The 23,634-nt window shown below is 42.6% G+C and overlaps 1 protein-coding gene across 21 annotated transcripts in view; it reads right to left on the bottom strand.

The window, feature by feature from the left end:
- LOC128902668 (zinc finger protein 532) overlaps window positions 1-23,634 on the bottom strand; it is a 48,306-nt gene that overhangs the window by 4,969 nt on the left and 19,703 nt on the right. For 16 of the 21 annotated variants that reach the window (XM_054186051.1, XM_054186050.1, XM_054186052.1 and 13 more), the window contains 4 exons: window positions 18,676-18,857; window positions 15,557-15,733; window positions 7,978-8,140; window positions 4,740-5,018 (listed from right to left, as the gene is read on the bottom strand). In XM_054186051.1, coding sequence (XP_054042026.1) covers window positions 4,740-5,018; window positions 7,978-8,140; window positions 15,557-15,733; window positions 18,676-18,857 — 801 coding nt within the window. Of the gene's footprint in view, window positions 1-1,868; window positions 4,578-4,739; window positions 5,019-7,977; window positions 8,141-15,556; window positions 15,734-18,675; window positions 18,858-23,634 lie in introns of those variants that run through there. The other 5 variants (XR_008463855.1, XR_008463856.1, XM_054186066.1 and 2 more) reach the window with 5 other exon arrangements.

The raw sequence follows: 23,634 nt of genomic DNA, 5'->3' as shown, positions 1-23,634 counted from the left end.
ACGTAACCTTTCCCTTCCCATCACCAAACTACGTCTGCAGCTGCTGACTGAGAGCTTATCAGTCACCTACAAGGAGGGGTGAAGAGCACACGGTAAGGACCAAAGCACAACATCACGGTCACTGACACACCAACAGGGCTCCGAGAAGTCATGAAGAAATGAGAGGAATGGTCCAATGCCAACTTGAGGGCCATCTGTTTGGGGAATTCTGTGGCTTTTATACTACAGTTTGTTAAATGGAAGGAGGAAGAAACAGAAGGAAGCTGGAAAGGATGGAGTGGTCTCCATCTATGTCATTCCAGCTGAACGTGGATGCAGGAGCTCTAGTATCTGAAGAAATACCATCTCCAAAATTGCAGACTATGCAAGCCCAAGAATGAATGACGTGGCCCTGTCCGTTAAATTCCATCAGTCCTAGACCTCAGTTCAAACGGCATGTCCTATCAACGGCAGCAGTTTCATACGATCAGTCAAGTGTCTAGAAGGAAAATCCGGTCCCTTGGATTGCTTTTTCCTGCTCTAGCAGAGATCATAGTTTTCCTTCATAGCATCAGTAACATTCTCTTTCCTGCATTTATTGGAAACTGAAAAAAACCCAAGATTTTATTCTACTATTCCAACTGAAGCCACTGAGCAAAAGACTTGGATCAACACCTGAATTTGGACCCTTCTTGACTCTTCTGGAGAGTGCATCCAAGATCTGTCCCTACGTTCCAAACAGCAAAGAATTTCTTCACAGAATAATACAAAGGGTCACTTATTCTTACCTTCTTTGAAAGTGACAAATGCCTAAAAAATGGAGATGCACAATAATCCGCATGCCTAATATTAATCAGTAATAATAATAATAAAGAATTCTCAATCCTAAATACTCAAGCCCCACAGAAATGCTTCAGGAACTGAGAAACATCCATCTTATACTTGTGCTCCGAGTGCTGAACTTTATGTTGATGTTCATACGCTCTCTAATGGCTATGTTGCCCAGGAACAGCTACAGACAAGGCACTGGAGATCCGTAGAGGCGATGGCATTACTGGAAATTATCACTTACTGCAAAGTTTGGAGCGAATTGTGGAAGGTTTGTACACGGGAAAAAGTGATGTCTGGAACGGCTAAAGCAGTAACAGCGGATGCAGCGAGATGAGAGACCTTTCGCTATCAAGGCCAAAATCACACAGTGTGGGGAAAGGAAAGCAAAGCAGTTCCGAAAGGTCATTCATGCAAATGTGAAGCATCCCATTAGGAACCATGATATGGTAATTTTATTGGGGCGAGTCAACATAATGCTGTTAGAGGCGCAGTACTGTTCAACCTAGACTTCCTTTTCACATGTAAAGGCCAATTAAAACAAAAGGGAATCAACATATTTCGCTCTTAAATTGTTACAGGTGAAAACCTTACAGTGTGTACACACGGTGCGTGCTCATTAATGCTAATGCATTAATCAATACGTCTTGCAGTATGGTTTTGCAGCGAGCTTATGACTGCACTGCTCTGGGAATAATTTATAAAATAAAATAAAATAAAAATAAAATAAAATAGAATGTGAAGTCCTATTAGGGCTGTTACCGAGAACCAGCCCTGCACCGTGCTGTACAAACACACAGGCTCGCCCACGGCAGCCCGTGTCTCTCTGCCGAGGCCGCTGCACGGCACAGAGCCCTCCAGCATTTAGTCAGAAACGCAGCAGAAGGACCGTGCTCGGTAGGAGCCCGTCCCTCCCGGAGCACCGAGGGCGCTACCCCGGGAACACCCACGACACCACACTCATCCTACACTTGTTGGGACGATTCCAGACAGAGACCCAAATGGGATTTCAGATGTTTTAGTTTCTGCAGTGGCAGCCAAAACCAAAAGAACTAAAAAATTAGTTCTGTAATTAGGTGCAGGAGGACCCGTTCCACAGCATCTTGACAGGAAGAAAGAGGATGTTCAATTAGATGCACAGCAAGTCGGAATTGGTAAAGCAACTCCTGCTTAAAAAACATCTGTCCTTTCATAGAAACACAGCCAAGTCCTAGGAAGCTCAGCATATGCCTGCCTGGCTGAGTGCAGACATACGCGATCCAGTTTCAAGCCAGGAGTTGTACAGAGGTGTTAGAACCACGCTTTGTCTGGGCTAATAACATTTATTAATTTTTTTTTTTTTTACACAGCACTTTTAAGATGAGGCAGAGTCACACCAAGGTGGCTGCATGTTCTCCTACCCTACAGCTGGCTTACTGTCAGCCAGCTCAGGAAGAGGATACAGAAAATGTGAGTCTGTCTGTCTGTCTGTCTGTCTGCGTAGAGATTTCCCAGTCAGGTCTGGAAATGGAAGAACCTGTCCCAAGAGGCAATACCTCTCCTATGAACACCTCTGAGTAATCCAGCTAGAAAGGGTTACAGCTCCAGACTTTTATCCTGCAAAACCAGCAATCGGAAGTTTGAAACTAATTATCTTCAAATACCTTACATGACAATGGACTTTGAGAATATCTCACAAATTGCTTAAAATAAGTTTTTAACAAACACTCTCCATAGATCTTTTAGAGCATTTAAACCACACCTATCATTCTTAAAGATAGCAACCTTCTTAACTTAGCAACTGAGCTTTATCACCTATTTCTGAAACGCATGGAGTTGCACCTCTATTCGTTTTAAAATATATATGCCTTTTGTGTTATTTGAGGAACCGCTTGAATAGGGGTAAAAAACAGCGCATAAATGTAAGCAATGCAACAGGCCTTTAGGCCACTATTTGAGTGCAACAATTACCGAATATTTCATAATAAGGGCTGTTCTTGAAGTAACATTGCACGTTCTCAATAAACGTCAGCGACAGAAAGATCCATATTTAAAGCTCCTATTTAGAAAGCCTTATCAACGTGCTGCTAACCTTATCTTACACGCCTTCTGCCACTCTGCTGCAGATGTGCTCAGACTGGGTATCATTCTCCAGTTCACCCTGAAGTGACAGTTTCACAGGGAGGTTGTGTTCTTTTGTTTTTAAGAACTGCCATCGATGTAAAATGCATCTGGCCTTAAACTTGCTTCTGTTTGCCGGTAAAAGCACTGATCGAGTTAGTTGCGACTAACAGCAAAACATAGCGGACCAGCAGTTTTTATATGCTGCTAAAGAGACTGATTTTGAGAGAAAATTAAGCCATGATTGTACGAGCGTTACAAGATCAGACACGAACCCTCAGTGCATAGGCACGCCGCAGGGACTGGAACGTGTTTTATGGAGTTTCTTTACAGACACTACCTAGCAGCAGAAGTGTCGGGAATATACCTGCTAGGCTTGAAACTGCAGCAATTAGCAGTTCCTCAGTGACATCAAGGGACAGAAATGCAAAAACGGTCTTTTAAAGCAACTGGAAAAATCAAACGGAGACCAATGATCTCAGCTGTTTGTCTGCTTTTCAAGCCCTCAAGCTGTAAAAACAGCGCCAGCTGAAAAAAAAATGCAGTTCTGTGAATCATAATCCTTTGGTTTTCTGTGTTTCGTCCCGGGGGGGACTGGCGATGTAGTTACAGGGCTCTACAGCAGGAAGGCTGACAGAACAGAGTGGGAGTTACGAGAAACACGGAAATAGTCTCCTGTCAGTCGGGCGTGGGTGCTATTTGCTAGAAGTTGTCGTAGGGAAATTAGAGATGACACTCAGTAATCTGGCATTTTCAGCGTTTCCATAAAATGTTTATAAACAGAGTGAAATAATTTGCAGAACAGCTTTAGAGATAAGCACTGTAATTTGAAGGGACACAGAAACCTCTGGAAACGCGCTGCCATTTATTACAGCGTTATCAGCATCCCGAAAACTACAGATTTTCACTCAGGGTGATTCTTCTCCACGTAGGCAAAGGAGTCTGTTATCCCTTCCAGTTCTGCTCCTTTTCTGCAGTGCAGCACAGTACAGGAGTTTAATTCCCTGCTTCCCAGCTGAGAAAAGAATTGGATGGTTTTCAGGAGCAAAGGGCAGGACCGGACCACAGAGGATGCCGAGTGCCGGCATCCAGCCTCCACGGAGCTGGCTGCAGCCTGCCTCAGCCACAGCCAACCCGAGGGTCCGTTCCACCACCGCCTACCTGCCAGTCGTCTGAATTTCATGTCATTGGAAAAGCTAGGGGATGCAGCTAGGACATCAAGCTGTCTTTCTGCTGACTTGAGAATACAGCGTTCCCGCATTTCACTTCAATCCATTTTAAGTAAGCTCTCTCAAATCCAGCTGTTTTGAACACAAAATTCAACTTGTTCAACTGGGCCGACTTGTTGGCTGAACCTGCAAGTGTAGGATTGGAGCAACAGCTCGACCTCAGAGCAAGTCTGCCTTTAAAATGAAATGCTGTTTGCCACCCACTGGACAAACAAAACAAGACTCCATTCCCTGAGTCTAACAGTTAACAAAGTACCGAGAGGGAACCGAGAAGGTACAGAGGAAGAAATAAGAACCTGGATCAGATGAGATGACTTGGACGAAATACCGCAACATCTTTCACTCTTTCCATCTTGAAACTGTGGTACTGGATGAACAAGTCTACAGTTAAGTAAGAGCGTGTGGACTTTCTCAGTAGAACTATGCAGAAAATGACAAAAACTAAGCAGCCAAAGAGAGAAAGATGAAATAGAGGTAAGAACAAAGAGGACGAACACTGGAACTTAAAGGCATTATTTGCAAACACACAACCGAACTTGGAAAAAAATTACTTCGTATTTCAGGTTTAATTCACTTTTTTGTAACTGAATATTATTCATTTACCTTTCCATGTTCTTTCCTCATGTGAGAGATGTAAACGTCTCTCTGAGTGAAGAGCCTATCACACTCCCAACATGTCCAGCCAGGATTAGCGACTTTTTTAGGCTCTGCTTTCTTCATGGGAGACGGAGATTTCTTCTCCAACTTTTCTGTTCCGTTGACAGATTTTGTGTCCTCTTTGTTGTGACTGGCTGAGTTCTGAGTTGTGGGTTTAGTACTGAGAGGCAGATTTATCCCCAGGTTTGGTGGCCCCTCAACACTTTTCAAAGTTCCATGCATAGACTAGAATAAAAGAGAAAAAAAAAGAGTACAAAACTAACACAGATGTATACAGCTGTACTGACAAAATGCAAAGAACCTCTGAATCAAAAGTCTTCATTTACTTCCTTGTCATACTATCGTCAGATCACATTCTTAACTTAAAAGAAACATGATTAACTAACGACAAGGCCTAGTATAAAGAGAAACTAGTCGACAGCACTAACAGACACCATCCATAGCTAAAGAGAAGTTTTCTTCAGTGGCTGGACATTTTCACCAAAAAAAAAAAAAAAAAAAAAAGGAGACTTTTTAGGTTAGGTTTAAATTGCTGTTCAATAGGGAGGAAAAAAGGGCTGAAGAGGCACTTTATGTTAAGTTTAATTTCTTGCTTTACTTACCTAATATAATTAGCTGAGCATCCTCATTTCAAACTACGTGACTAGAGACTTCCAAGAAGGAAAAGTTTTTACTGACAAATTTTGACTTGGCACATTGGTAAATAAGACAAGAAAAGTCAACTCTGGAAGAATATTTTATGTTAAGGCTGAGTTAAGCCCTGTCTTACCCCATGCTCAGGTTACGAGCACCCCAACGTGGGGCTCTTGCTAACAGCCCTTAGAGGCAAAGGCGTGCAGGGCTGATGGGGTCCCCAAGACCAGGGCACAGCTGAGAGGTGTCCAACAAGCTGTTCTCAAGCAGCCTGCGGCTCTTCGCTAGTGGCGCTTCCTCACCGATTTCTTTCTAGACTTTAAGTAAACTACCAGTAAGAAGGGAAGAACTCTTCCACCTCCTCCTTCCCCCGTTTCTGCAGCCAGTGTCATGTGCTGGTGTGGTACCTGAGCCTACCAAAAAGAGCACCCGTTCAGGAAGACCTGGCCGTCAGCTGTGTCTGAGTTCTGTACGTGAACGTGGACACAAGAGGACTGAGTCAGCAGGGTTCTGGGCCAACAAAGATGCCCGTGGCCCAGATTTACGCTTTGACAGTGGATCCCCCTCTCAAGGTCTCTCTCACATCTAAAAGACTAGCCATCCCAAACATAATTATTTTTCCTACAGGTAACCTCAGACACAAAAGAACACATTCAATACATTCTTGAATCTGGGAATACAAGAATACGAATCTGATACTCCAGTACAATACTTCATTATAAAGTTCTTCCGTAAATCCTGCGGCTTTTGGGACTACACGCTGGCTCTACAGCAAATATCAACCTGATCTGTAGAACATGTTCTTCTATCTAACAACTTTTAAAAGAAAAGCCAGTAATTTAAAAAACTAAAATGTTATTAAAAAGCAAAGCACATGGGACCAACTGACTGGCTCTAAGAACATACGCAAGTTGTGCAGTAAAGGAGGGGGTTGCTAAACATCTTTTAAATACAATACTTGAAATGTAATTTGTTATTTGAAAACAAACAAAAAGCATTAAAGCGTAACATGGAGTTCCAGCGACCAGGGCAGACCCCACCAGCCCAGACCTTCCCCACCTGGTCCCACTGCCTGACAGAGACCTTCTTGCAGCTCGCCGTCACGGGAAAACCAGACATACATTTTGCCAGGAAGAAACATTCACATCTGCGGGAATTATTCCAGGTTATTTTTTATAGCTTTAAATAACCTCCTTCTGAGCTTCTTTCTATCCCTTTCTGTTCTATTTTCAGCCAGGTCTTCTCTGCCTTGATAGCCTATGTCTAGCCATACCAAACAATTACTTTTTGTGCAGCTGGGCTGAGCTCTGCCCTTGTCTGGCGCTCGCCCTCTCCCCGAGTCCTTTTCTGTGTTTATCTATACCCTGTTACCGGCTCTTCCATTTCCCCTTAACTGAAGTCCAGTTTCTACCTGTCTGCTGCTGTCCCTACTACTATACACACATCCTGAACGTAAAAGCACTAGCAATTCTGAAAAAAAGCAGTAATATTGTTACTGCACGTGTACGTTCTACTCCCCTAATTTTATTCTCAAAAGTGTCTGAAACAAAGGAAATATCCAGTCCTTGAATTTCTGAATGTTTAAGATTGGCTTTAAGACCAACTGTTTTTTCAAGACCAACAATCTTGTTTTTCAACACAACTTCATAGTTGAGACTAAAATGCAAAATGATGGTGTTACCAGACAAGAAAGACGTCTGGTTCTCCACTACTCTGCATGCAAATTTTACTAAGTCTTATGTGTCACTGCAGGAGAAACGCACTGAATTAAGTGCTACCATTCCGGATTCAAATGCTTTGCAATGCCGTAAATAACTTCAGCTGTTACCAGGCACTGGATCTTGTTAATAAGGCATAAGAAATTTCAGCACTGCTAACAGATCTGGTATATATAAAACAAAGTAGCACAGCGTATTTAAAATACACAGCTAACACATTATAGCCAGGGGACTGTTGGTTCTTAATAACATGATTTGCAAGGACGACAGTAAATCTTCTTCAGTTGTTAAGGGCCTTTATGAGAAAATCTACTTCGAGCTGTTTTTTTTTTTAAAGCACGTATGTGTTCGTGTTCGTATGCAAACACACACACAAATAACCTCTACGTCTATTCAAGAAACATACTTGTTCCTACCGGTGAATTCTGAACATCGAAGGTTTGATTTTATAATGTACTCAGCATTCTCAGCTCCTGACACGGGAATACTACTTACAGTACTGTAAATAAGGCTCAATACTTATTAGGATTGGACTAATTTACTTCACTATTATTTTGATAAAATGACCAACTCAATGCAATGCACTGAGATACTCCTAGTATACCAAACCCCAACATTCACATAGGAAAACCCAGTTAGTGATTACATCACAGATACACATAACATTTTAACATTTGAGAACGTTATTCACAGATTCCTCTTTTGGAATTATTAACCTCTCTCTCTTTCAGCAGTCATCGTGTTATTCTGTGCCTTTTTACAGTATTTTCTCACAGCATATATTGCACGACACATGGTATCTACGAACGAAACAAGAGAAGATGCCTACACACCTTGATATGATCCATCATAAGCTGTTTCTGTGCATATAGAAGAGAACAGTCTGGACACTTGAAAACAGACACCTTCTGGTTTTCAATGTGCTGATCAAAGTGGCGATAGAGCAAAGGTTGTAGAGTAAACACAGTGTCACACATAGAGCATTTATATATTATTCTAAAAACAGAAGTACAATAAACAATGTCAGTCATGTTGATGATCTAATTTGCAAGAATCATGATGTTAACTTTTTTTCTCAGCAGAGACAAGATCTGACACGTTTAAGCAATCATTTCACACTGCCTGAAAAATGTTAAAATTAAACTAACTCAACACCCCCCCCATTTCAAAACACGGGAGCAGTAGGAAAAAAAAAACACAACAGAAGAACAGAAAAAAAAATCATTAAAAAGTGCAAACAAGAAGCCAAAAACAACAGCATATGCCAGTCACATGTAATACACCAACAGCTGCTCAGGATACTCTGAAAGTTACATGTCTTCAGTTTCTGAACTCACGTTCTAAGTAAAGGACAATACCCGTTATACAAAGGCGATATGTTTTAAAGGAGCGATTGATTCGATCAGAATCGGTAATACACTTCAAGATAAATTTCTTTTTGGCGACGTATATGGCTTTGAACCTCCTGACTGCCAAGCCTTGACCCTGTTAATGCCCTGAAGCTGAAACGTGACAGGAGGGTATTTCCCTGGTTTGCAGTCACAAGCCTTTACGAGCCCGCCTGCCAAAGCAACGCGGCGACAGCGCAACACCACGACCTCCTCTCTCACAGCCTGCGCGACTTCTAAAAGTAGCTACCCAAAGCTCCCGTTCTGACGGGCAATATTCCCATTAAAATTGTAACAAAAGCTATTCACGTTTTAGTAGCAGTGTAACTGGTGAAGCAATGCATCTACTACCATCATTTCAAAAGTGCTTTAGAAGCAGGTAATACTAATTAACAAAGAACTAGGTAAGTACTGGGTACTAAAAGCATAGTCCCTGAAAAAGAACACGGTAGCCAAAATCTGCGTCACAAAATCCTAAAACCATTATTAAACAATCTGAAAACAGGTGTATTTTTAGCAGATCCTTGTCAAGTGTCTGTCCAACAGACGAAAACCACAGGGAAACCAGAAACATAATCCTCTGATCTAAATGCTGCAGCAACTACTACACGAACAAGAGTTTGAAGCTGGCTCGATTTTGCTGATGATTTTGTAATAACAAGTATGGTTCCAGTTGCATTCTAGGTAATTATTTACTTGATAGTTTGCTTGCTGTTTTTTCTTATCTGTATGTTTGATTGGATTAAAAATGATTTCCCTGGCAACTAAAGGTGAGTAACAAGATTAGCCACTCAAACCGCAACCCTTGAATGAATCTGTTTATAACTAGTAAATAACTCTATTCTTTCAGAAACATCACACTTTCTTTTAACTTGGAAAATGAATGAAAGGAACTGACACATGAAAGAAAAGTAACAAAGCAATTTGCCATGATGATCAGATGGGGGAGCAGTGTAATCCATCAGCCATCAGCAGCGGCAGTAGCGCAGAAGTTCAGCTCATGTCAGAGAAACCCAACGACTGGTGCCGGGTACGACGACAGGCGCCTCCTCTGCCAAAGCCGTCTTCCTAATCCCATCCCTTCGAGGCTGAGCTCCATCCTAAAGAATGTCTTTCCATTAAAAAAACCAACACAACGCACCCTGCTTGGTGGAGTGCTGAATTTTCTCATTATCCACATAAATGTTCCCAGTTCTTTCTAGATCTCTCTAAGCAATTATCATCCATAGTATGTTGTTCAAGAGCTCTAAAGACTGCTCTGCACTGTGTTTGGAGATGACAAGAACAGGGACCTCACTTCGATGTCCGAGCCGTTCTGTGAGTCAAAATATTCAGCATAATGAAAAATAGTACACTTAACCGTATTAACTATGAAAAACATTGTTTTTGTGGTCTATCAAGTGGTCCCAGTCTCTCACGCGTGCTCGGATAAATCTGTTACTCACAGAGCATCCCGCGAGGACCTACACACTGCCACACTGCCTGCGGTGAGCCCCGCGTGGGACGAGGCTGCGCGGAGGCGCAGCACCCGCCAGCTTCACCTCGTTGAGCGGGGAGCCCCCTCCCCATCCTCTGACCCCCACATTACTGCCCACGAAAGCTTCTTCAACATTATTCAAAACAAGTATTTTAGTTGGTCGTGTTATTACTGATCTATTCCCCCTCCGAATCCCAACTTCTTGGGTAAGTCCCGGACAGAAGGCGTTAAAGAGCTTGCCAGAAATAGAAAATGCTTCTTGATAATAACTGGTAAGAAAGAAATCCCAGGTTCCTAAAATGCAGTTTCACCTCACGTACCTCACATCAGTATAAACCCATGTATCTTACTAATAGTTTTAACTGGGATCATAAGAGACATCTTCAGGGGAAAGAAGCCGATGGACCACCACCCCAGCAGGTCAGGTGAACTGAGCGCACCCAGAGACGGGGAACCTTCTCCCAGCGCAGTGCTGTCACCGGCACACTCCGTGGGACACGCTATTCAAGGTCCAAGGGTGGGAAGAGCCCAAGGATTTGCTACGCCAGGGATCGTTTCCCTTGGCCCAGCACACACAGCTACTGAGCACCTAAGCACGCTCCATCGCCTTGCTCCCATCTCAGGAGAGCAGCTGGAGAGAACTTAAAGCAGTGGTTTTACTGTCAGCCCTCTCCACTCCATCCAAGACAAAACCCGGTTTCCTCAGAAAAGTACTTGCTGCAGTTGTGCAGGGAGTCCGCCTGTAGCGTCACAAGCCGGAGCGCTGGCACTAACCACACGCATTCCCTACTCCTGGGGCACCATGTATTTTTCTTCTGTCCCTTATGTCCTGTCTCTCAGACCACCGTCTCGCAGCGCCATCAGCAGCTTTGTCCACAGGTCAGGAAGCCTCCAGCCCGATTCCTAACCAAGCAGGCAAACACACCGAGGCACAAGGCCGTACCACAGCCTGCTCCCCAGCAGGGCGATCCTCGCCCTTCTGCTCCATTGCTCACATCCCACTGGTAACACTCAGAATCCCAGCATTCTGGTGCCTGCTGCCAAGCAGTCGATCCCAAGGCCAAACATCAGTAAAATCGCATTGTTCCAGGTTAACAAGATCTAAATAAAGACTGGCAGAATTAAAAACAATTCTCTGATTACTTCATGATGTATATTTCTATTAGAACCGTAGCTTGCTAATAAAATTAGACACAATAAATTAGAAAAACTGCTTTATCATCTGTGGTGGAACCAGACAGTGATTTCCGCTGCAATGATTTCAGGTCTGTAGTATATAAATTTATCATCTCAGGGTTACACCATTTAACCAAATAAACTATGCTCTACTATATGCTTCAGATTCTTCTTGTACCTAGAGTCAGGAACAGAAGACTACAGAATGGCTGAGGTTGGAAGGGAGCTCCTGAGGCCACCTAGTCCCAGCCCCGCTGCCCAGGACCATCTCCAGTCGTGTTTCCAATGTCTCCACAGGCTGAGACGCCACAGCCTCTGGGCAGCCCGTTCCTGTGTCTGACCCCCCTCACGCCAAAAAAGTGACTTGTGCTCAAGTGGAAATTCTTGTGTTGCAGTTTGTGCCCACTGCTTCCTGTCCTGTCTCTGGGCACCAGGCAGAAGAGTCTGGCTCCCTCTTCTTCGTGCCTTCCCATATGGTATTTAAACACATCAACGATGTCCTCCTGAGCCTTCTCCTCTCCAGCCTGAACAGTCCCAGCTCCCTCAGCCTCTCTGCACACGAGAGATGCTCCAATCCCTTATTCATCTTCACGTCCCTTTGCTGGCCTTGCTCATATTATCTTAGAATAAAGAAAGACACGGAAAAGATGTTTAGCGTTTTGAAAACTTTGGCACCAGAGTATGGTACTTCTTCTTCCCAAATTTTTTTTTTCTCTAAAAAAAATGGTACTTGTGGGATAATATATTTTGTACCAATAGTACAGTATATATCCATAATTTGGCTTGATAATCAAGAATTTCTCCAATATCCAAAAAGAGCTCAGCCATGAAAAATACTTCGTGCCATTCCTATGAAATTACACTGTTTACTGACAAAAGAAAATCACGTATAAGCTTTGGTTCCCCATAAAACCCACGGAGCATGTTTGTGCAGCTCTCTCCTGTAGCACAGCTAAGTCGAAAGACAAGACAGCCATCCATTTCCCTGTATTAAAATGATCTAATTTCATCCCACCGAGAATCGCTGCACATAAACTTCATTTTTCATACAGCAAATAGTTTACTGTAGCTGTTCTGAAACAACCATTTGCAATGAAATCAGTCACACAGTTCCAGTAACTGCCAGAGGCACGCAGCCATTTACCCAGTGAGCCCCGTTCCCCTCAACCAGCGCAGAGTCCCTCAGGCTGGACCGTCCCCAGCCCACCCACAGGACCTCCCCAGCCCCCCGACGCGCTGCTACGCCGGGACGTGCTTCGGGCTGCACCTCTGCGATGGCCAGAGGAACACCTGGAAGCCTGGCTCCACATCTGCCAACCCGGGGAGGTCTGAGACTCACGTTCAAGGGTCAGACACCTTGTATACACACAATGAAAACTCAAAAGCTTCATGTTTCCAAACACAGAAGGCTACCGTACCCTTCTTTTCATTTGCTTTAAAAAGTATACTTAGAAGAACAAAAATGTAACTGAGCTTATGTGGTCGTATCTATAGTAATTATATGACTATATTACAATCCTTCTTTTCAGTAATGAATTTGGTAAGCTTTCAAACGTACACCAGTCACGCGCAAACCGGATGCTAGGTAATATGATACAGATAAACCAGCAGCAGCAGGCTGGTCAAATGTGAATGTATTTCCTCAAACACAACAGCTCTACTCAGCGCGGGTGAGGCCACAGCTGGGCCACTGTGTCCGGTTCTGGCCCCCACAACTCAAGAAAGACAGGGATGGACTGGAGAGGGTCCAAAGGAAGGCCACCAAGATGATCAAGGGGCTGGAGAACCTGCCCCACAAGGAAAGACTGAAGGACTTGGGTCTCTTGTCCCTGGAGAAGGCTCATGGGGACCTCATCACAGCGCTCCAGCACTTAAGGGGCAGCTACAAAGCAGACAGAAGGTCCCTCTTCACAAGGAGACGCAGGGAGAAGACAAGGGGCAATGGGTACAAGTTGCACCAGGAGAGGTTTCATCTTGATACAAGAAATTTTTTGCAGTGAGAACAGTCGCTCACAGGAAGAACCTCTCAGGGAGGTGGTGGAGTCTTTCAAGATGGGGTTGGACGGGGCACTAGACAACCTCACCTCGGCTCCCCTTCCCACAAAAGGCTGGACCCGATGATCTCCAAGGTCCCTTCCAACCGGGGCTGTTCTGCGATTTTAACACAGAACATTGCAGCAGATAAGCCACAATTTCAGCAATGTCACAAACATTTGATGTCAACTTGACCAAGATATGTGACCAACATCCTCAGAAACTAATTTAAACACAAACATTTCCTTTTTAAATTGCTACTAAGTAGCAGAAATACATGTAGGTAACTCTGAGGGGAACCACAGGTCCTGATAGCTTGAAATAGACCTCATTAAATGGTGCAAGCGCAGTCAATTGGTGGCAACACCGTGCTACCTACAGATGCTTGTGGAATGGAAACAGAGAGCTCCAAACACTGCAAAGACGGGAAAAATCCTACTAGTCACTCTGCGTGCATTTAAGACAGCATCCTCATTAAAACCAGCAAACTGAAAGAACGCACCCCTTCTTAAGAGAAGCATGCAACTATGAATTCTACGATTTATTACAATACAACAGTACTGCATAAAATTTTATTTGTCTTTTTATAACCAAAATAAATTCATAAAAGAATACAATTGTAAGCACATCTATATGGAAAGAAAACTAATGCAAAATACTTAATTCAAAAAGTTGATCAGAAACAGTTCAGCAGATCCAAGCACAGTACAAGAAATCTTCTGCACTTTTCATATGTGAAGTATCTTACACAAACGGTGACCTCAGTCTTTCGGTCTTCTCTAATGAAACTTAGGGGAATCTGAAACAAGTTTTACATGAAGTGCTGGTATTTTGGAGCCCCTCACCGAAGACACCATCCTGAATTAAAACAAGGTACCATTTCTCACTGGGTGGAAATGTCTTAATTTGGTATCAGACAAAGTAAGTTCATTGCCATTTTGATTTAATTTAGGTTTAAACACCCTAAAGAATGTATCTCCTGTAAATATGTTAGAAGAAACAGTGATAAACTAAATTCTCCTGAAATCTGGTTATTACATTACATAGGACCTTGTTTCCCTCATCTGCCTTCTATTTTCTTGAGCCTGCAAGTTGTTAAAATGCACCAGTGTGCTCTGCGTGCCCCAGAGAAACAGCACGGAGTTCAATACAGGGGTGTTTACTCTGAGTACGGCACTCGTACCAACAGCGGGGAAAGAAGACAGAAGAAAAAGCTCTGCCACGAGAAGGGATCAGGCCAAGACCAATGGGATCTGAAGCCTGATTTCATTTGAAGCACTGCCTTCAGCGGAGGCCTTGATGTCCAACACCTTACAAACAAAGACTCTGCAGCCCAGCTCCTAATTGTGCCCCGTGTTACCATCTTCAGCAAAACACCGTGCTTATGCACAACTTTCCTAGCTACAAAATGGAATCAGCTCTGCTTTAATCCGGAAAAAAAAAAGATTACGCGTCGGAAAAAAGCTTATATAAAGAGCTCTACGAAGGCATCTATTTTGATTTGGAGGGGCAAGGCTGCAAAAGGTCTAAAGGCTGGCACCTCTCACGCACTGGCATTGCCCTCCTTCAGACACGACCGTCTTAGGAGAGCAACAGCCCAGCTCACAACTCCCAAACCCTACGGCTTCCATGAAGAAAAATGTGGCAGACAGACAGAGGAGGAGAGATCCTACAGGGAAAGCGAGCGGGTGGTGGTGACCCAACGAACGGGTACAGCAGGCGGCTGTAGCCCAACAGAATGGCCCGAGGTCAGCCCTGAGACGACGACTGCTGCTTCCAACACCATCTCCCACAAGCACGCACCCACTCCCCCACGAGCTGATGCACCGGGAGAAACAGTTTTCCCAATTCACCCAGCTGACTGTCTGTGAGCACATAACAGGAAAAAAAAAAAAGGAAGTAACTTTTTCACACCTTTTCAACCAGCTGTTATGAAAATCACTGCATAAGCACTGATGAGTCTTGGCTGTTCTTTTTGGCATGCCATTATTCTAATTCACAGCAAAAATGCAGACGAGCTAAGTAAATGAAAAGATAAGAAGGAGCAACACACTAGCTGCCTGTCCAAACCATTTCTGTAATTACTGTATTACTCTCTTGTAGCGCACAGCGTTTGAAGAACTGCTATTGCTATGTTCATAGAAATTTAACCTTTGCCAAATAAACTGCCAGCTAAAAACTCATGAAAGCATGACATGAACTCCACCCGTCACCAACAGGATGAGAAACTGTTGGTTGTATGGTATGCAACATTTAAGATTATAAGCATAGGGCAGAATGCAATTTCACAAGTTACTAAAATGCAGGCAAGTGCAGTAGAAGATTAATTTTGCTTACTTTGGTTCGCCTATCTTGATACCCGGGTGTTGTGTGTAGGCATGGGAGTGTGTGCTGGGAGCAGATTTAAATGCCATGGGACAGATAGGACACTTGTAAAAGACTTCACAGTGAGAACCTTGGATATGAGACTTGAGTGCCGCCACATCAGAGTAAACGACATTGCAATGCACGCAGCTGCAAGAGAGTGGAAAAGAGTCAGTTCAGCCTCGCTCCACGCAGTACTGAAAGAAACGGAATAAACACCGATTTTCAAGCAAGTGGAAGAGATAAACATACATATACACAACGGGGTAAAACTACGTTATTCTGTCAATTTAAAAAACTCAGTAAGAATCAACATAAACAGAGATTTGAGTATCAGAAAGTAAGAAAAAAGAAATTTCCCAAATTTAATTTGAAAATCTAAGAGATACGAAGTCAGAACATGTTTTTATGGCATTACAACAAAACAGATAGAAGGGTCGACAAAGGAATACTCTACTGATTGTAAAGAGAATGCTTACATCCTCTGCAAATTTGTAAAGAGATTTCACAAAATGCATTTTTATCACATGCACTGGATTGTATAAGGTACGCCACAGCAATTTAGAAACTACCACCAAAACGGAAAACCAGTAAGGAAAACATTTCCAGCATTTCCCTTGTTTAGATTTAATGAAGACAAACTGGTAATGATTTTCTGTACATGTAATCAAATCAGCGCTTGGATTTAAAAACAAATAAAAGAGTAATTTAAACTCAGGACAACCAAACCAAATCTCTACAATCAGATCAATTTATCAGATTGGAATTCTGAAAATATTTTTCAAAAACATACTTCTGCTGTGTCGAAAATTTGTGACCTTTCCGCATCTATTCTAAAATGAAATGATTAAAAAATTGAATTAATATTAGTACATAAGAATTTCTATACACAATGGTCCCTTTTAGCACCATATATCTCCAGTACTAAGTGCTACCGAGTAAGTCCAAGAGCATACTGCGATAAGCAATTACAAAATAACCTGGCAAATGAAAACATTTCTTATTGACCAGTGTTCTGCAGTAAGAGCTTTAAAGTTCAAACATAGGCGGCCTCCACCCTTCCACTATGACTGTTGTCATATAAACGTCAAATCATTTTTTGACAGTTTTAATGCCATGATGATAGCAATAAAGCAGGAAATAGTTATACATTGCATTCAAGAATCCCGTTTTCCTTTTAAAATGTATCACCTTTGAATTTTATGAAATGTCATCCTTCCTTTTCCGAGCACTTAATTTACATTCTTAATACTATTAATCAAGTTTATATCTACCTAGTCTCTGCTTACCAATGCATTTTCTAAAGTAAATGGTCCTTTTTTGGGTGTGTTAAGATCTTCTCTGCTCACAGCGATGAACATTTCTTCATAGTGGTACAGAGCAGGATCCTCGCATTAACAGACCTCCTGTAAGGCGTCACCTCAAGACAGCAGGGTCATCTCTCGCCTCCCCACCCCATCCTGCCCGGACTTCATTCTCTAGTGATGCCACGTAATAAATGATCCTCAGCATCCAGCACGGTGTATTAAAACAGCTCTCGAGGACCGAGCCTTCCTTTCTTGGACTGCTGTAACAGCTTTCTTGCTTTCAACTTGGGAGGCTGCAATTAAACTTAAGGTTGACATTTTCCACGGATTTAGTTCAGACAACTATCCTAAATCACTGAAATGAAACTGATCTCCCTCACAGAGGGCCTCTGAAAAGCCAAGGCAGGTCATGCTGTTCCTCGAGCAAATGCACCGTGGTCATCAGGAGACGCTGAGGAGTCTAAGAAGGGAGATACCAACTTTCCCAGATAGTGCTTTTCTTTGCCTAGGTATTTCTGGTTTAGCCTCACCATATAGAGAAATTCTGACTTAGGGTGATGTGAGATGTTTATGATACAAATTGAAAAGTTTAGTAACTTTAGCTTAGATTCACAGTGAAGGATTTATGAGTCTTCTGATGTTACTGGTGCAGGCCAGGAGTCCCTGAAGCTGATTCTACCCGTGTCCAAATCCCCAAGACACAGACTGGAGGCAAGGGAAGTAGCGTGGAGGCAGCAGCGTGGAGGCAGCAGATGTGAGAAATTTAGGACAAGACAGACTACTGCTTGGGAGGAAAGAATAAAAACGATCAACCCAGAGAAATGCAGAGAGCTGAGAGCTGTGTCAGGCCATGGGTTCAACCTGAAACCAGACTGCCACAGCAGCTGGCTTGGTGCAGTAAAAATGCTTTCTTCCCTTAGTGGAAGATTTCACAGCATCCTGGTAAATGAACTGGTGGCACCTGACGAGGGAAGAAGCTGCCTACTGGTAAGATTTTACATTGTCCTTCTCCAGCCAGCCAGGATGAAGCGGAGATGTTTGAGGACGGCTGAGCAAAGCTGGGCTGCTCGGGTCCCTCTTCCAATCTCTTGCTGTGCTGCCTGCCATCCAGTGCCAGTCAAAGGCTAAGATGAAACAATTTTTCAACACTTTCAAAACTTAACGCTTCCATGAAATGCCTCTGATCCCCATTTTCTCAGTGAGTTGCCATTACCGGAAAACAGAAGTACAAAGGGGAAACTGAAGAGTAACAAAGAACCAAAAGACCAGGCTGTTTGAATGAGAAAGGTAATTTTCAAGTAATGAAAAGCTGAGGAATTCTGAATTCCCACAGAAAAGACAGCAACCAGACAGGTGCAGTACGCCCATCAGCATCTCGACAATAAATCCTGGCAGTAAATACTGAAAACGACTGTTCAACCAGAGAGAACAATCCAAAATCCAGTGTTTTGAGAAAACTCAGAAGGATTTTAAGAACCTGAAATTAAGAAAATAATCGGAATTATCTAGACCTTATAAACTATGAACTCCTGAATCTGACATTTTACAGCTGGATGAGATTAGCTAATATTCCGATACAATAACATACAAAAGCAGATGCCCAAAACAAAGCAGAATCCCAATGTGGCATTTATTCCAAAATCTGTAATACTAATAGCATTGTTGCTGTGACAACCTTACACCCATCAAGCTGTATTCTATAAACAATGCTTATGAAAATGGAAAATTACTTTTAAAAGCATAAATTATACATAAATTGACAACAAAAGTAATCATTATACTGACCGAAAACCAACTCTTCGGGTATAATGCAGGCAGTTCTTAGTGACATGAGTCTGGAAGTGGACAGATCTGCAGATTGCTCCACATTCGGGACACGTGTATGGAGATTTATGCTGATGAATTCTCTGGTGTGATGCAAAACTGCACTGGTTAGGAAGCAGCATCTGGCAGATATTGCATGTCTTCTAAACGATAAACCAAAATAGATGAAACAAAAGGTTTGGTTCAGCTATACACACTGTCTTGTGTCAAACACTGTAATACATCAAATAAAAGGTTAGACGTTAGGACTGCGATGGGAACCACGAGAAGCAGGCAAGTACTAACTGCAGGCCCTACTGACCAAGCGGGCAGGACAGAGCTGGCAGACACTGGCCACCAGACACACTGGCACTCTGGGCCACCCGGGCACAACGCCGCTCTTTCATGTGCCACTCACCACGGGAGGGGCATGTTGGCTTACATAAATCTTACCAAGGTGCCTCAAAGATTACCGTAATAGGGCAAGGGGCCTAAGTACAGCTTGAGCATCAAACCTTACGGTTTTAACTCAGTGCACCACACAAAGTGAAAAAAAACCAAACCAAACCCACCAAATATACTATCTACACTTTCTTTCATCCTTGCTCCTGATGAATTCTTACGGTAATATCCATAATACCAATAAAATGGAGTATTATCAGGCAAAAGTTTGCAGATGTTTTCAAAACACATTTCTCGGGCTAGAATACAACACCTGCACTATATCAACATACTGTACAGCTGAGTAAAAACTAGAGATACGCAAAATGTTTACAAAACTTTTCTTTGCAGGGCAATCTTTCTACATACAGGAGTAACTTACTAAGCTAATTCTTTTCTTGTAATTTGTTACACAAATAATTAAAAAAAAAAAAATCTTAAGCTACATGTTGACTATATGCCACATCAGAACCACTGAAATTCTCTGGGTGCTTTGTGCCATTCTCGGGATGAAATGCATGGGATACAACCCAGCTGCAAACAGGCTTCACTTTTGCTCACAGTTACTTTGCATCACTGGAGGGCACAAAGAGCCAAATCTCTAGAAGCGTTCCAGAAAATGTCTCATTTACAACAATGCACCTCTAAAACGTGTAGGCAGGTAGCTGGCATCCAGTACAGAGCTACACTTCTGTCTAGCTTTGATCACGGAAGCTGCTTCACCACCTTCCACAGAAACACTCGTGGTCTCCCAGTCAAGCAGAACAGGACTTTAACTCAACTTCATTTCACAGACTTTGCTTTGTAAGGCTTTTCAAATGATTATTTCTTATGATTTGGGACTTAACCACCTCACCAGTGACTTGGGAAGATTGAAAAACAAAACCAAGACTCCTTTGTGGCATGGGTATCTTTTTAACAGAGATTTGCGTCTTTTTAGAAATGTTATCCGTAAGTCTTGCAGATGTAGCAATGCGTACATTTTGCAAGAATATGGAACAAAACAAGCTCTCCAGAGCTGTGTTATAAAGTATTTACTGACCTATGTATGAAGAAATCCTGAAATAATTAAGAAATAACGCCTTTCCTCAGGGTAAAACAGTTTCTTACTAAAAGATAGGTGCTTCACAAAAAGTCACACCCTTCCAATTCAGGCGACTCTTCTTTAAATCTAAGAACAGTAAGATCCAGACCATATAACAGCAGAATCAAAGCTACTATTAGGGAAGAAATAGTACAGTATTACAAACAGCTTTCACAGGAGCCTCAGTTACTGGTATTAGCAACTATGCCAGTAAAAAAAGTACCCTGTTCCCATTCAGTCAGTAGGAGTCAGACATTAACTCCAAAGACGGAAGGAAAAAGCCTTTACAGTCACTGCAAAAAATTATTATTTTTTTCCTAATAGAACGCTATTTAATACCAATGTCTAAAGTAATTTAATTGCCTTAGCATTTATACAGTATTACTGATATTCTAAGAACAAGTATATTTTTGTATTACAATCTGTACATTCCATTTTTAATCTTTTTCCAAAATAGCCTAATCTAAATGCTTTTTTTTGAGGGCGCATGCAAATACTTTTTTCAAAACCACTAATTTTAAGTAGAAATGTTAACATGAAACATCTTGTGGTCACAGACACAGGAGCAAGGAGCGTATTTTCACACAGTTTACTCTGTGAACAGGGTGGCCTGAACTGTCTGAACACGGTCTCCATCCAAACACAGTTCTCAAACGTCCTGACCACAGCAAGATGGTGAAACTCAAAACGTTCAAATAGAGGAAGTTAAGCAGAGAAAATCTACCATTACTGAAATTCACGTTCAATATTAGCCCTACCGCCAGCCCAAAGGATTAGTAGGTAGCATGGACACACGTGCCTGAGGTTAACGATCCGCAGGGACTTGGAACTCTCACCCCGACCAGAGCCTTTGTGACACAGTATGTCCGAAACTCTGTTCAGACACGAATAAATATCCACTTTGAAATGCCAATCGTTCGTCCTCAACCGACGGAACAGTATGGCGGGCACCACAGCCTCGTGCTCTCCAGCACTGACAGAACTGGTCTGGGATGTCAACTTTGCCATCAGCTCAGGCTTAAAGGCACAATCCTGACTAACCACAGCTCTACTTAACACGTGCTCCTCACGTTTACTTGGCTCCGGTACCTTTCCTAAAATGTACCTTTTGCCATTTATGTATTAAGAAGCAGCAGTATAATACTGGAGAATCTGGAGTACTATTTGATTAGGTAAGAAAACAGCAAAACAGAACTTCTCATTCCAGTAACAGAAACATACAGGGTTTTCAGAGTCCTTCCAAACCCTTGGTCTGCAGCACTACAAAAGGAAATCACAGAACCACAGAACGGTTTGGGTTGGGAGGGACCTTAAAGGCCACCCAGTGCCACCCCCTGCCCTGGGCAGGGACACCTCCCACCAGCCCAGCTTGCTCCAAGCTCCGTCCAACCTGGCCTTGAACCCCTCCAGGGATGGGGCAGCCACAGCTTCTCTGGGCAACCTGGGCCAGGGGCTCACCACCCTCACACCAAAGGATTGCTTCCTCAGATCTCATCTCAATCTCCCCTCTTTCAATTTAAAATCATTGCCCTTTTTCACATGGCTCCCCTCCCTGATCCAGAGTCCCTCCCCAGCTTTCCTGGAGCCCCTTGAGGGACTGGAAGGGGCTCTAAGGGAACTGGGGACACAGAAGAGCCGTCAACATTCCAACCCCAACAAAGCGTTACCTCCCTGACTTTGCACCAAGCACCTGAGAGATTTATCTGGAATGCTAGTGACTCCTACCGACACCAAATGCCAACAGTGCTACTTGTTAAGGCCACTGGTTTGCTATTTTGATGAGTACAGTAAACTGTTTAATTGATTACAGTCGAGCAAGAAGAATCTACTGGGAAATTCTGAAATTCAGCATGTTTGCTTACCATTTTATTTTGGGGTTAAGGTGGCATTAACTTCCAGTTCTCTCATTCCAACCCATACCAAAATAAAACACAGTTTGTGAAAATCATCACCTGCCTGCATTTAAAGTCAAAGTTTCAGAAAAAAAAGGGTTAGAAGAAAAAATGGTGGAGGTGGAAAATAAAGATACACAAGAACTATGAGTATGAAGGGAAATGAGCTATGTACTTTCCATGGGAGCTATACACTTATATTTGTAAATAAGACGAACACTAACATTAATTAGCTCAGGTTTGCTATTTTTTTTCCCCCCAGGAAGTCGATGAGGGTTTTATTCAGCCAGGAAACCTATGAGTGACTCGTCCTATTCCCTTTAACGGGAATATTGATTGAAGCAATATATTACAGAGAGGTAATAACTTTATAGGGAACATCTTTTAATCACTAGGACTGTGTTACTATTGTTTATTTTAAAAGAAACATTCTGCCTTCGTAAAAAGAGTTTAAGAACAAGAAGTGACAGCTACTTACTGTTTAGACTCACTGAAAACATAAACCAGTGCACAATTTCCATTTCAAGAGCAATTAGCTGGGCACTAGGAAGAACAGTAAGCTGCAAATAGTAACTTTTTTTCCTATTATTTGTTTGCATAAACCCAATGTTTATTTTTATTCTTTCTTCCTTCCAAAATTAAAATATCAATTCCATCTAACTTTCCTGTCTTCCTCCCCCCATAATAAAGGTAGTTTTACAACAAAAAGCCAGTGCCAAGCACTAAGAAGGAAAACAGAACTCAAAGAGTATTTCTTGTCAAGCTTTTCAAGGGGTAACATATAATGAAAAAGTACCAAAATGTTTATTAATAAATGCCTGTACAGAGTCTTCCTTCAGCAAACACTACCCTTGCAGCAATGCCTGGGACAAAAGATAGACAAAAAGATAACTTATCGAGAAAGCAGGACGTATTGCTCTCGCTAAAGCAGCTGTTCAGTTAAACAGTTCCCATGGTGGGCATTTCAGCATAGCTACACCACCACAGTAAGCAATAAAACGCAACGTAAAAAAACCCTGCACAGAACTGAAAACTGCTGCTGGATATCTGAAAAGGACTAAGAAAAATATTTAATTCATTTTTAGGAGGATACTTCCGCAAAGAACATTTAAAACGACATTTATTGTGTTCTTTTAAAATGGAACAACATGAAATCGCCTCTTTTCCTCCAGTGCTTTGCAGCAACAAGGCTTTTTTTAAAAAAAAACAACAACCCTGGAAATCCATGGCCTACTAAGCAGGTATTAAGGCCTTGCTCATCCATCAGCTCCTAGGAGAGAGCAAGTTTCCGACAAGAGACAGGAGCACACTGGTAGGCAGTAGGCAGTGCTGTTTTCTGCACCTTCATGAGCTTTCCTCCCTGAACAGCAGCATCTGTGCACCCCTCCTGATCTCTCCCCCTAACTGCAGGTGTATTTTGACGTTGTATGAGGATCTCAGCTGCTTTCTCGCAGTAAATCAGCGGGGCAAACAGTATCTAACAGGACACGCAGAGAGCAAACTCGGCAGCAACAGGGCAAAAGC

This window comes from Rissa tridactyla, chromosome Z (genome assembly GCF_028500815.1).
Source record: "Rissa tridactyla isolate bRisTri1 chromosome Z, bRisTri1.patW.cur.20221130, whole genome shotgun sequence".
Classification (NCBI taxonomy): domain Eukaryota; kingdom Metazoa; phylum Chordata; class Aves; order Charadriiformes; family Laridae; genus Rissa; species Rissa tridactyla.
This window is presented reverse-complemented; position numbering and strand designations above follow the sequence as displayed.